The sequence below is a fragment of the Drosophila takahashii genome, chromosome 3R, assembly GCF_030179915.1.
Source record: "Drosophila takahashii strain IR98-3 E-12201 chromosome 3R, DtakHiC1v2, whole genome shotgun sequence".
NCBI lineage: Eukaryota > Metazoa > Arthropoda > Insecta > Diptera > Drosophilidae > Drosophila > Drosophila takahashii.
Window position 1 is genome coordinate 24,756,915 of NC_091681.1, and position 13,151 is coordinate 24,770,065.

General features: G+C 45.4%; 6 protein-coding genes across 8 annotated transcripts; 3 read left to right on the forward strand and 3 right to left on the reverse strand.

Moving 5' to 3' along the window:
- Positions 1-62: 62 nt before the first annotated feature.
- LOC108054248 (COMM domain-containing protein 2) lies at positions 63-1,239 on the forward strand. 2 transcript variants are annotated; one of them, XM_070216631.1, is made up of 3 exons: positions 63-257; positions 323-379; positions 428-1,239. In XM_070216631.1, the coding sequence occupies exon 3, from the start codon at positions 468-470 to the stop codon at positions 1,167-1,169; it is 702 nt and encodes a 233-aa protein (XP_070072732.1). In that variant the 5' UTR covers positions 63-257; positions 323-379; positions 428-467; the 3' UTR covers positions 1,170-1,239. The 2 variants fall into 2 exon arrangements, with proteins under 2 accessions (XP_070072732.1, XP_044250023.1); XM_044394088.2 differs by having other exon boundaries at positions 65-257; positions 443-1,239.
- Non3 (Ribosome production factor 2-like protein Non3) lies at positions 1,189-2,414 on the reverse strand. Its single transcript, XM_017137117.3, has 3 exons — positions 2,293-2,414; positions 2,018-2,233; positions 1,189-1,950 (listed from the first exon to the last, which is right to left on the reverse strand). The coding sequence occupies exons 1-3, from the start codon at positions 2,310-2,312 to the stop codon at positions 1,224-1,226; spliced, it is 963 nt and encodes a 320-aa protein (XP_016992606.1). The 5' UTR covers positions 2,313-2,414; the 3' UTR covers positions 1,189-1,223.
- A 233-nt stretch (positions 2,415-2,647) lies between these two features.
- Positions 2,648-4,665, forward strand: mTerf5 (mitochondrial transcription termination factor 5). Its single transcript, XM_017137128.3, has 4 exons — positions 2,648-2,928; positions 2,981-3,959; positions 4,018-4,242; positions 4,297-4,665. Exons 1-4 carry the CDS (start codon positions 2,739-2,741, stop codon positions 4,583-4,585), a joined length of 1,683 nt encoding a protein of 560 aa, XP_016992617.2. The 5' UTR covers positions 2,648-2,738; the 3' UTR covers positions 4,586-4,665.
- A 14-nt stretch (positions 4,666-4,679) lies between these two features.
- Positions 4,680-5,597, reverse strand: LOC108054258 (SRR1-like protein). Its single transcript, XM_017137129.3, has 2 exons — positions 5,455-5,597; positions 4,680-5,399 (listed from the first exon to the last, which is right to left on the reverse strand). Exons 1-2 carry the CDS (start codon positions 5,595-5,597, stop codon positions 4,712-4,714), a joined length of 831 nt encoding a protein of 276 aa, XP_016992618.2. The 3' UTR covers positions 4,680-4,711.
- Positions 5,485-7,848, forward strand: LOC108054250 (coiled-coil domain-containing protein 174). Of its 2 annotated transcripts, none has more exons than XM_070216519.1 (2): positions 5,485-5,605; positions 6,003-7,848. In XM_070216519.1, the coding sequence occupies exon 2, from the start codon at positions 6,075-6,077 to the stop codon at positions 7,812-7,814; it is 1,740 nt and encodes a 579-aa protein (XP_070072620.1). In that variant the 5' UTR covers positions 5,485-5,605; positions 6,003-6,074; the 3' UTR covers positions 7,815-7,848. The 2 variants fall into 2 exon arrangements, with proteins under 2 accessions (XP_070072620.1, XP_016992609.2); XM_017137120.3 differs by having other exon boundaries at positions 5,498-5,605; positions 6,042-7,848.
- Positions 7,849-8,419: 571 nt separating this feature from the next.
- LOC108054251 (uncharacterized) lies at positions 8,420-11,102 on the reverse strand. The gene is made up of 5 exons (XM_017137121.3): positions 10,703-11,102; positions 10,470-10,633; positions 10,280-10,413; positions 8,707-9,352; positions 8,420-8,648 (listed from the first exon to the last, which is right to left on the reverse strand). Exons 1-5 carry the CDS (start codon positions 10,850-10,852, stop codon positions 8,420-8,422), a joined length of 1,323 nt encoding a protein of 440 aa, XP_016992610.2. The 5' UTR covers positions 10,853-11,102.
- Between the last annotated feature and the right edge of the window lie 2,049 nt (positions 11,103-13,151).

The window sequence follows — 13,151 nt, forward strand, 5'->3', positions numbered from 1 at the left end:
AAGCTATTTAAAATTTGAATTTGATGTTGCATTTATCGATAACAATAAATGGTTATCAAAGGGAGCTGCCAACTTAGCTGCAGAGACTTTAATTGAGCCGCAGACATTTATTTATTTTTGTTTTTACCTATAAATGTTTATTTTATCAGCCAAAAACTAAGTGTTTCTAAGGAATATAATCAAAAGTCTATAGTATAGTTAAGCATAAAACGTTCATGGGGCTGCTCATCTTGAATGTGAAGTTATAACAGGATGAGGTGAGTTGAAAACCCACCCACTGATTGTTTATGTTTATTAATTTATAAAAATGTGTCACTTACAGTTGAAGTTCAGACATGAAAAGGGAGTCTCAAGTAGCCATTAATTTAAACTAGTAAAGGTAAACTTTCATACACACATTAACTGCCTATTAACTACTATTTAATAGTTTGTTTACTTCTAGGTAACTCCAAAACCGAATCAATAAGATGTCATCTCTGCGATTAACTCAGCAACAACGCGACCATTTGAGCCTCCTCCAGCGACCCGCTAGCGATGTAGTGGAGCTGTGCAAATCCGCCTTCGATTACCTGATAAATGGGCCCAATCCCGATCGCTACGAGGCGCTGGCCAAGAAGTACTCGGATTCCCAGGGACCAGAGGCCGTTCAGCAGGCGGTGGAGGCACTGATATCGCTGCTGATCAGCGTAACCACACGGGTAGGAAGTAGTACGGTCAACATGCAGGCCACTCTGCGCCAGACATTCCCCGATCTCGGTGAGGAGGTGCTCGAGATCCTCGAGCAGTTTGTCACCAGCAAGCGAAACTTTGTGGAGGGCTCCATCAAGTCGGCCAACATACGTGCCCATCGACTGGTCAACCTGGACTGGCGACTGGAGGTGCGCACCGCATCCAGGAGTCTCCTGGAGCAGTGCCAAGTGGTGGTCACCATGAAGCTGTACCTGCACACCGAGCCGAAGAACGAGAACCGCGAACTTTTAACGATAGATGCGTCCGGACGCAGCGAACAGGAGCTGCAGGCCATGCAGGAGGACGAGCGACTGCATCGCAAGGATTTGCTGGTGCAGACCGATGTCAGCAGCCTGGTGCACATGATCAAAACGCTGGAGGATGCCCTGGCGGAGTCCAAGACGCGACGCATTCGCAACATAGTCGATGGCATTCACTGATACGATACACTTGTTAACGCTATTTTAATCAGGACCAATTTATTAAAACTAAAACTAACTAGAGAATGGATTTGCCTTCGCATTTGCCAGGGCTTCGGCGGCGGCTGCCTTGAGGGCAACCTTCTTGCGCTGACGCGTGTCCTTCTTCTCCTCGGGCGTCTTGCGCAGCGCCTTGACGCGACGCGTTTGAATGGAGCCCGTCTGCTGCTTGCCCAGATGGACGCGTCCCTTGGTGTTGCCCAGGGCGTCGGTGCTGATGTTCTTCTTCTTGCCCACCTTCAGCTGCTTGGGCTGCTTACGCGACTGCTTGTACAGATCCTCGCTGGCGATCTTGGTGCGACGAATGGCAAAGTCGCAAGACGGTCCGATCTCCTCCAGCTCGATGCGCGGCGTCCGCTGGCCGGACTTCTTCAACAGAATCCGGTAGGAGCGCATCAGGATGTTCATGTCATCGGTGACGGTGAAGCTGAGCACATGCTCGATGCCCTGCAGGCGAATCGAGTCCACCTTCTCGCGCTGGAAAGTGTCGATGAACAGGTTGCGTAGGCGCCTCAGTTCCTCGGTCTGCGCCCATTTGGGACCGTTGAATACCAGGCAGGGCTTCACGCAGGCGCCGATCTTCTCGTTCTTGAACTCGGAAATGGCCTGGTACCGCTTAATGCCCAGCTCAAACATGTCCAGCACCTCGTTCTCGAAGATCCTGCCCAGGATGATGTTGTCGGGGCGTTTCTTAGACGTAGAACCAAACGAGAACAGGGCGGCATCGTTCTTCATGGTTAAGCTGAGGATTTGATTGATGTTTACAAACAAGAAACATAACTTTAGGCTAGGTTTTTAGCTCAACTTACAACTCCAGTGAGGAGGGATCGTCAAAGGGTGTAATGTCGTTCTTGCGGTTGAGAATCTTCACCAGCGGCTTCTTCAGCGTCTGCAGATCCTTCATGCACAGCTTCACGTTGCCACCGCACTTCCGTCCGTCCAAAAAGAGCATTGTGCGGGCGGACTCAATCAGTTGCGGCTCCCTGGCCAGCAGCACCTTTTTTCCCTTGCGGGTTTTGGGTTTCCTGGAAGAACATATGGCTGTATTTTATGGTATTTCACTTGTTTGAGGTCTACTGCTTACCTGATGCGTAAAAGCGACATATTTAAGCGTCTTCTTAATTAAAAACTAAGCGAAACAATAACTAAAAATCAAGCGCACGTGTAAATGCGCTACTGGGTTAGAGATGTGAAAACATGACCCACACTATCGACTAAATTAATGATTTTGATCGATAGTTTTTGGACTCTCACCTGATTTAAACCTATTTTTACGAATTTAAAACCAAGTTTTATAAAAAATAAAAAAAAAATTTTCATTTTAAATTTTATTTTAATAATTAAGCTGCTAATAAAATTTATTTCAATTTTATCCCGATTTATTGGCTATTTATTAGTTCTCAAAATGCCATCACTGACTGGCACCCATTCACACAGAAGAGAGTTGCCATTCACCCCGAATGTCAGTTACATGTTCGCTTGTAGGTTTCCTCGTCGGTTGTAAATAAAGCCTCGGGAAATGTTATAATTATGCTGCGCAACGGCCAGAATCAAGCGCAACTGCTGGCCCGGAGCCTAGGGCAGTTGGCGCGGGGAATGGCCAGTTCGAAAAGGACCACCGGTAAGCAGGAGAAGCCTACTACAAAGCTGCCAAAGGCCCCGACAATTGAGATGCCGGCGGAGGAGCCCCTGAACGCCAACTATTTGGCCAAAACTCTGGGTAAATAAGGACCTAAACAGTAATTTAAGGAATAACTAAAGTGCCCTTTTAGGTAGCAACTACCGGGCCTGGACGGCTGCCCTGGAGAAGCACCCCGAACTGAAGACGGTGAAGCGCAAGGACCTGTTGAACTCCTACGACACGCTGAAATCCCTGGAGTACAGCGTGGACGACATCATAGCCAAGCCCATGATCATCTACTACGGAGCCACCACGCTGGCCAATCGGCACAGTGTCCTGCAGGAGTGTGGCTTCCACAACGTGACCATCCAAACGCTGGCGAAATATGTGACGGTGGTCAATAAACCTATAGAAGTGCTCAAGGCCCACAGTTACATCCCCTTCGATGTGAAGGTGGCGGAGCGTTTGGCGGCGTATTTCACCGACATCAGCCTGCCGGTGGATTTGCGGGAGCTGGACAGCGAAAGCATCACGCTAAAGAGCTTAAGGCAATCCCTGCTGAACGCCTATCTGCGCGAACGCCTCCAAATGGACGACAGTGATCTGCAGAAGCTGTGGCGCGTCTACTCGCGCATCCGCCACAAGAGCTTTCGCGCCGTCCAGGACACCGTCGAGCTGCTGACCCAGGAGCTCAAGTTTCCCGCCGAGCGGCTGAGGAAGAACAGCTTTCTGCTCTACTCGGAAGCGGATAATGTGCGACGCATCCTGCGCGAGATACCCACCATCGATTCGCAGGACATACGCGAAATCGGCTTCCGACGGCCCAAGATTCTGATGTCCACCTGCGATAGTTTGAAGCAAACCCTGCAGTATGTCCATGCGTTTGGGATTAGTGAGGATGCCGTCCTGCGCTGCCTGGAGGTGCTCACCCTCGGACCGGAAACTGTGCTGGAGCGACTCAGGGATCTGCAGGAGATCGAGGAGTTCCAGGTGCTGGGCACCAATCCGCGAGTACTGCGACTGGTGCACTACCAAAACAAGGCGCGACTGCGTCTGGATTATCTCAATCAGCTGAGGGTTCGATGCGCCTCCCTGCACATTCTCTCCTGCGGCTCAGAGGCCTTTGCCAAGTTAGTAATTATAATCTATTAATATCTTAAAGCTCAATTAACCATATATTCATTGCAGATTTGCCAGAGATGGCTCGGATCGCACTAAAGGCCGCGATATAGTGGTCTACTTGAGTAACGTTCTGTCCAAAGATAAGCAGGTACTGCGCAATCTGCTCTCCCGCCATCCCAACTGGTGCCACATACCTTTGCTGCATGTGAAGCAATGCCTGGAGTACCTACGCAGCAAAAAGTTTAAGCTGCAAGAGATTTTTGCCAACATACACTTGCTTTTGTATCCCATGTGAGTGCTATCAGAATATAATATCGAATTTAGTTGATTTTAATATATTTACAGCAAACGCATTGAGGAAAAGATGCTGCTTTTGCAATCACCAGATGCCCAAGAAGAACTCCAGCTGCCAGTGGCGGATTTTGACTCGCTGAGCAACAACGAGATCCTCACCCTCATCCTCTACCTAATCGAATCAGAGTTTCACTTCACTGGCGACGGCATCTGGACGGAGCAGCACACACATCACGTGGAGAACTTCAATAATCTACTGCCCGACTTTCCCGAAAGCCTCAATAAGGTCTACAAATATGGCGTTAAGCCTGCCGATAAGCTGGTCATGCAGCATTTATAGGCGCCACTATTATAATATATAATTGTAAATAGTTTGTTATTAGAATTTGCATCAAAAATGAAATCCCCTTTTGAAATTGATTAGTATTATTTATTATTTATTGCTGCGCCCATACATAAACTTTAATCATTCCGTTTCCAACTTCAGGGCGGCAAAGTTCGCCTCCGTTTCCACGATCAGCTCATCCTCGTTTACCTTCAAGGGCGCGCATCGTGTCCAAAAAGCTTCATCATCGGTAGATGGCAGGGATTCCGGTGGGAAAGTGTGCAACGACAAGTCATTGAATACGTTGTGGTGCTCGTAGTCGTCCTCCAGCGGCGTCTCTCTGCAATGTTCGACTACCCGTGTTATGTGGTCATCCTGGCTTTTCGGCGTCATCGTAAGCATTTCGAAGCTGTTCGAGATGAGTAAAACATTGGACAGGCTCTCCCGCTTCCAGTTGGACCACAAGATGTTGTGCATCAGGGCGTAGGGACAGTGTGGCAGATAATAGAGCGTGGGCACTGTCGCCTCGTGTTTGCCCGCACAGTCCTCGCTCATTATGCAGCCGTCGAACAGCCGGATTAGTTCCTTTTCGCTGTCCCTAAAGACGGGATCGAAGTAGAGGGCCTCCTTGATCTTGTGGTGCCGCTGCAGTTCAATCACAAAGGCCGCCTGATGAAGGGCATGGTAGGTGCGGGAGAATGGTCCCAGTCCCAGGCAGACAATCCGTTCCAGCGGCTTCTTAAGGCCTTCCACCTGCTGTTGCAGTGCCTCAATGGCCACCAGGAAGTAGTCGCTCTGACGCATCTCCGTGCACAAATTCTCTAGTCGCCTGAAAGTGGTTTTATGTTTAGGAATGGTTTCCCTGATAATCATCACATGCTCACGGCTGAAATTTCTCCACATTCACGTCTGGACAGTCGATTAGGTAATCGCTCTCGGATTTGTGGCGATCCCGCCGCCTAAGGCACTTCCGGGCCATCCATTTCTTGCGCGTAACCACCTGGAAATCCTCTCCAGAGTTCGACATTCCAAAAGGTAAATAAACACGTTTCTTCTTCTTCTTGGCGCCTTGCTCAGTGTTACCGTTCGTTAGGCGCTTGAGCTACACAGAAAAAAAGAAAGAATAATAATGATAACTTGTTATTTATTTAATTTAATAATTAATTACCATGATAATGGATTGTATAACTATCCAAGTTATACAATTTCACGGCAATAAATTCTTTAATAATTTAATTTTATTTGAAGCAAAAAATCAGTTAGCAGGTATTTTTTGTTATTAATTTTATTTATTTTTATAGGTATCGTAGATAAATAAGTTAAGTTCTTTATTTTTTGTTATTAATTTTATTTATTTTTATGAGTAACGTAGATAAATAAGTTAAGCTAATAAACGTAATATGGAAGACACTTAAAGGTTTTTTTATTTCAGTGCATCAGCTGTTTTTTCTTTCTGCTTCTTCCTCGGCAGCTGTTTTCCATTTTAGTTTACATTGCGCTTGCCATGAACGACCCAAACAAAGCCATCAGCGTGAATTTATCCTCGCTGCTCAGCCTGAAGGCGGAACTCCTAAGGAAACAGCATGAGGTCAGGGTGGCCAAGGCGACGCAGTCATCCGCCACCGACTTCCGGCCCACCAAGAGCAGCGGCGACAAGGAGGAGTCCAAGGATCGGGGCTACAAGAAGGTGAGCGGGAGCAGCAGCGATGGCGTCAAGGTGTACGAGGCGGAGGACCAGGCGCAGCTTGACAAGTCACGACGCGTCCTGGAGGCCAAGAGCAAGTTCTACGACCGGATGACTCGCAATGGCGGCGCCCTGAACTCCGACGACAACTGCCTCGTGATGTTCAACCGCAAGAAGCAGGAGAAGGCGGACGAGGAGCAACCGCAGTCGAAGTACGAATCCCGCCAGAGGCTGAGCAGCAGCAGCAGTAGCAGCAGCGGCGGGGATTCCAGCGATGACGAACATCATCAGGACGATGACGAGGTGGAGTACATTGATTGCCTGGGTCGCACCAGAAAGTGCCTGAGGAAGGAGCTAAAGGAGGCCCAGCGACGCGACCGCCAATTGGCTGAGAGCATGCCGGAGCGCATAGATCAGACCAAGGCCAACTGGATGATAGACACCAAAGGCAGTCGCGATCAGGAGAATAGCCACCATACCGACAACGAAGACGATGGTGACTCCTACATTGGACCACGGCCCTCGGAGAGCGTCTTCAGCGAGGCCCTGTCCACAATGACCAAGCACGACGAGCAGCGCTTGAACTGGGAGCGCAAGGAGGTGGAGAATGTGGAAAAGACCGATGTCCATTACCAGGACGTCTTCTTCGACGAGGCGCGCACCCACGGCGCCGGTTACTATGCCTTCTCCACGGACGAGGAGGAGCGCAGGAAGCAGCAGGCGGAACTGGAGCAGGCCCGCAAGGCCACGACAGCGGAGCAAACGCGGCGGAATGAGATGCGCGCCAAGCGAGACAGACTCGTAGCCGATCGCGTGCTGGCCGCCAAGAACAGGATTCGAGCACGCAACGGCCTGCCACCGATCAGCAAGGAGGAGTACGAGCAGGAAGAGCAGCGCAAGAAGGACGAATCAGCGGCAGAAACCGCAGAACGAGAGCGCGAGGAGCAGGAAAGGAAGGAAGCCATAGAAAAAAAGAAAGCCAAGGAGGAGGCCGAACTGGAGGAACTGCGAAAGGAGCATGTACGTGATTGGGATAAAGACAAGCCCGGTGTGTCCAAGCGAAGGGACTCAGATGACGACGAAACACCTGAGGAGTGGAGGTACAAAAGCGAACGGCAGCCCATGTCCCAGGAGGAGTGGAACGAGAAGCAGCGGGCAAAGCGGCACACGGAGTTTGCTCCCATGCCAGAGGCGGTTCCCCTCAAGCGCAGCAACTTCAGCAGCATGCCACCGCCGCCGTCTTCCGAGTGGCATAACAACCAGGAGCCGGAGTTCCACAACTTCCATAGCACCAGGCAGGAGAAGAAGTTCCAGCGGCGCAACTATAGCAGTTACAATAATGACACTAACGTTGGAGAACCCAGCACATCCACTCGTGGTGCTGCTATTCCCCCGCCTCCTGGTTTAAATGACTCCGCTCCACCACCACCAGCGAAACGTCCCAAGTCGCAGGCCGAACTCGAGCGTTCCATCGAAGCTGGCCTGAGATTCCTGCGCGACAACTGCGACAAGGGCGTCATGGGCAACAAGGCCACGTGGACGGCCAAGGCGGACTATTAACTATTAAGGCAAGGCAATACCCTTCATTTATAGTTTATTACTTTGTGTAAAGAATACTTTAGAAAAACACAATACGCCTAGACAAGCTTTTTTCCTATTGTCTGGGTTCTTTGAGCTAAGTTCAACAAATATATTGTTCATTTTAGCTACGGCTAAATTCTGTTGAATTTTAAGGCCCTGTGCCCAATTCCATTTCGATAATATTAACGTATTTTGCATAGTTCGTTCGTAATTCGAAAACGGGGATTAGAAATTGAATATAGGAAACATAATAAAAGGGAAATTATAATTAAAAACTATTTTGGCATTTTTTGGTTTGCTGAAATTATTAAAAACTTACAAAAGAATAGATTTATCGTACGGGCAAGTGTTAACTCTGACTACACAGGGCCCAGGAATTTCCTGCTATATAGAAACATAACATAAAGATAGCGGTGGTACCCTAAACGTACAAAGTCTGGCTAAGCTAATGGTAATATTTACTAACTTGCATATAACTAAGGGTCAAGTGAGAATCAACTGGAGCAGGCTATCTGAGCTAGTATATTATTGGTAATTGGTGTTTTGGGCAGACAGCAAGCTTTCCATTTCCACAGCATTCCGGCCTAGAGCATGTCCCGATCCACCATATCGATGACTATCTCGGACATCTTCTGGCGGCACAGGTCGTTAGGTGGAAAGTTGAGAGTGGGCGCGCCCACATCCTCCTCGTGATCGTCGCTGCGTTTCAAGTACATATCCGGGGCATCCTCCGAGGAGCAGGTGCTAATGGGAAGGATATCCATGGCCAGGCCCAGAGCAAAGCGTCCGTAGGTCTTCAGCTCCTCGGCAAAACTAAAAGGTGAAAATAAATATCATATATCGCATATCATAATCACAATAATTCTCTTACAGATCCTGCAGCTTCTCCAAGGTATCGCAGTGGTCCGGCAGGTTTGTGCACAGGATTTGCAGCCATCGGAAGAGCTCCTCTGTGTAGGTCTTGAGCAGAGTCTGCAGCTGGGCATCCCGCATCTCCTTGGTGGTGCAGCAGTATATCAGATTGGCAATGTCCAGGGCAATGGAGCTGTAGCGTATCAGCTGGAAGTCGAGCAGGGCCACTTCGAGTACCCTTTGCGGATCCTCCGGATCGTAGTGGTACAGAAAATTGTTCACCCAACAGTCTCCGTGGCAAATGGCCGAAAGCGGCGACTCAGCGCTGGCCAACTGCACCATTCGGGCGAAGAAGGAGGAGCTCTCGGCAAAATTGCTAATGGCCAGGACATATTTGGAGTCCGCCGGCAGCACTTCGGACACCATCTGAATGGCGTTCTTGGTTAGGCGCTCGTAGTAGTTTCGATACCAACTCGTGTTGGCCGTGCAGAAGATGCCCTCGCTTATTACGCTGCACAGCTTGCTAAACTCCAGCGGATTCTCGAATTTATAAGCCAAACTGAGGCCGTGCAGCTGGGCCACCTGCAGCAGGACGGACTGCGTCTCCTCCAGACTGAGGCCTTTGTGGCGGTCGGACATCTGGAAGCCACGTTCGCGAAGGTCCTCTGCGGAAAATAACCAAAATTAGTTATCAGAATTCAGGGAAGTTATTTATATTAAGTGATTTAATAGTACACCTTTTTAAAAAAAATATTTGCATGCTATGACAATACTATAATTAATTTGATTTAATCTATTAAAAGTAGAGTTTAAGATTTATGTACTTATAAATTGAAGTAGTTGACAACTTGTAGTTAATATAATAAATTTAATATAAATTTAAAAAAATATATATATTTGAACCAATAAAGATTAAGGATTGCGAAGGTCCTCTGTGGAAAATCCAAGATTGGTTTACACAGTTTTAATAGAATTCAGGGAAGTTATTTATATTAAGTGATTTTATCGTACACCTTTTAAAAAAAAATATTTGTTTAAAAAAAAATAAGTTAAGACAATATTAGAATTAAATTAATTGAAGTAGTTAACAATAATACTTCTAAATTGAAGTAATTAATATAATAAATTTAATATAAATTTAAAAAAGTAAATATATTTAAAACAAATAAAGATTAAGGATTGCGAAGGTTCCCTGCATAAAATCCGAAATTAGTTACCACATTTTGAACAGAATTCAGGATATTACGTTCTTTAAACATATTCCTTTAATTGGACGCTAAGAAAATATCACAATAAATTGACTAATTCATTTAACTTAATTTAATCTATTCAAAATGGAAAATTCAAGATTAGGTGCCACATTTTAATCAGAATTCAGGAAATAACTTTATTTTACTTCTTAAAAAAAATAGGACGCTGAGAAAATATTACAATTAATTGACTAATTCATTTAACTTAATTTAATCTATTCAAAATGGACTTAAAGATTTATGTACTTCTAAACAAAAATAAATTAAAATATTTAATTTTAAACTAATAAGAAATGAGGATTGCATAATTTTGAGCCACACAAATCAATAAAGAAATATTACCCATTATGAGGAGATCATGCCTGGCCGAATAGCATTTGGGGATGGCATCGAACACAGGAGCACCCTGGTCCGTTTTGCTGGCCTGGAACTTGAGCAGCTCCGGCATGATGGTGGTGTAGAACTCCACCTCGTTGCTGTAGGATGTGTAAGGAACTATTAGGGATAATATTAAGAAAGGATAATCACTCACCGGAAGAGCTTGTCGCTCTTGTAGGCCTCCCGGGCGACCAGGCTCTCCGGCATCACCTTGCAGATGACGTTCTGTTCCCACTTGAGACTCCGTCGAGTTCCGGTGAGCTTTATGCGATACAAGGCGGCCGTATAGTTGTCACCCCGGTCGGAGCCCTGGGTAAGCTGCGAAGGGGGAGATGGGGTGAAAGTGATGTCATAACCGAAAGTTAAACGCCCCCGCAATGTCCTCACCTCAAAGGCATCGATCTGCACTTCCGGTTCCACGCGCTTGAAGATGTCCTGGAACGCCTCGAGCGAAAGGATTTGTTTGCCCTCCACGGCATTTGCCGCTCCCATTCCGGTTGTTGTTGTGGTTGTGGCTGCAGTTTCCGTAATACCCATTTTCTCAGGAGTCCTGGCTCTTACAGGACACCTTTCTTCGTAATATTTCGGAAACAATGTATGATGTATTTTAATTAGTAGTTGAGCACGCTGCACTTTTCCGTTTTCAGTTTTCCCCTTTAAAGTTTATTCATCGATTTTGCGCGAACATGTGTTTCTTTTCGCTCTGCTACGTGCTTCTTCTTCTTCTCTTGCCGTATCCTTTTCGTGCTTTTCGTCCTGTTCGTGCTTTTTGTACTCACGAGAAAATTGTAAACTTACCATACCTAGGAGAACGCTAATATTTAGTTTATTTTTAATTTGCAATTTTAATATTTAGATATAGTTCTACTTTACTTTATGCAGGCAATATTAACGTTAAAATATTTACACAAAAGTCCTTACCTTTTTGGAGGCTTTGTTCCGTTATTCCTTACGATGCAGTTGCAGCCCTGCGTTAAGGTTTTTTAAAAAGCCTTACGTAACGTAGTGGTATTACGTAAGTGGCGTTACATTTAAATGTGACACGTATAACATGTTTAATTTATTACAAACAGGGTATTTTAAAGCGCCGTATACTTGGACCTTGGAATTATAATTAAAAAATTAATGAAAATTGTATATAATATAACATAAATAAGGGAATAAATTCAGTAAAAATGTCTCAAAAAAAAATTATTTTGTTTCATAGAGTGTTTGCAGATAATTAAGTATACACAATTAGTAAGGCTTAGTACTCAACCCAACAAAAAGTCGTCCAAAACAAAAAACTTCATATAAAAAACAAGAAGGGAAGCTAGCTTCGGCAAGCCGAAGCTTATATACCCTTGCAGATCATTCTATTAATTTACAAATCGCAAAAATGTTAAATTTCTTATTATTTCACATTAATTATACCCGTTACTCGTAGAGTAAAAGGGTATACTAGATTCGTGCAAAAGTATGTAACAGCTAGAAGGAAGCGTTTCCGACCCCATAAAGTATATATATTCTTGATCAGGGTCACTAGCCGAGTCGATCTAGCCATGTCCGTCTGTCCGTCTGTCTGTCTGTCTGTCTGTCTGTCTGTCCGTCTGTCCGTCTGTCCGTCTGTCCGTCTGTCCGTCTGTCCGTCTGTCCGTCTGTATGAACGCTGAGATCTCAGAAACTACAAAAGCTAGAAGGTTGAGATTTTCCACACATATTCTTTGGCTTCCTACGCAGCGCAAGTTTATTTTAGCCGAGCGCCACGCCCCCTCTAACGCCCACAATCGCCCACTAACGATTTTAAAATGGGTCCTGCGCCCACATCTTTAAAGATTTCCGAGAAGTATAAATGCAATTTTGTTGTGTATATTTATACCTATCGAAATGTAGAAGACATTTTTCAAATCGGATCATTCATTAAAAAGTTATACGCAATCAAAAATTATACATCTATCTCCCTCGCACTCCCTTTAGCTGAGTTACGATTATTAGTCGGGACACCAACCCGACACAGCGTTCGCACTCCCTTTAGCTGAGTGACGGGTATTAGATAGTCGGGACAACAACCCGACTATAGCGTTCTCTCTTGTTTTTCGATCGTTTCTATCACAGCTATATGATATAGTAGTTCGATCTTTTAAAAATTAAAATCGAAATTCGGAAATATTTCAAAATAGTCATATCCCAGAGTAGAAGAAACTGTAATAAAAACCAACAAAGATATAATTTTTTTCCCATTAATTTCCATTTAATTTTTCGACCGTTCCTATGGCAGCTATATGATATAGTGATCCGATTTAAAAAACAAAAAAACCGAAATTCAGAAATATATAAAAAAAATGTTCCCAAGAGTAGAAGGTAAAATTTAAAAAAACACCGGAGCTAGAATTTTTTTACGTTTTTTTTTTGATCCTTCCTATGCGAGCTATAAGATATAGTTGTCCGATCCGTTTGGTTCCGACATATATACTACCTGCAATAGAAATACGACTTTTACGAAAGTTTCATCCCGATAGCTTTAAAACTGAGAGACTAGTTTGCGTAGAAACGGACGGACAGACGGACAGACGGACAGACGGACAGACGGACGGACAGACGGACAGACGGACATGGCTAGATCGACTCGTCTAGTGATGCTGATCAAGAATATATATACTTTATGGGGTCGGAAACGTCTCCTTCACTGCGTTGCAAACTTCTGACTGAAATCATAATACCCTCTGCAAGGGTATAACAACGTCAAAAAATTTTGTTTCATATGAAATTTTTGTTTTGGACGACTTTTTGTTGGGTTGAGTACTAGCCCTTGTTTTTGTACTGTTTTTGTACTGAAGAATTGAACATTTTTTAAAAC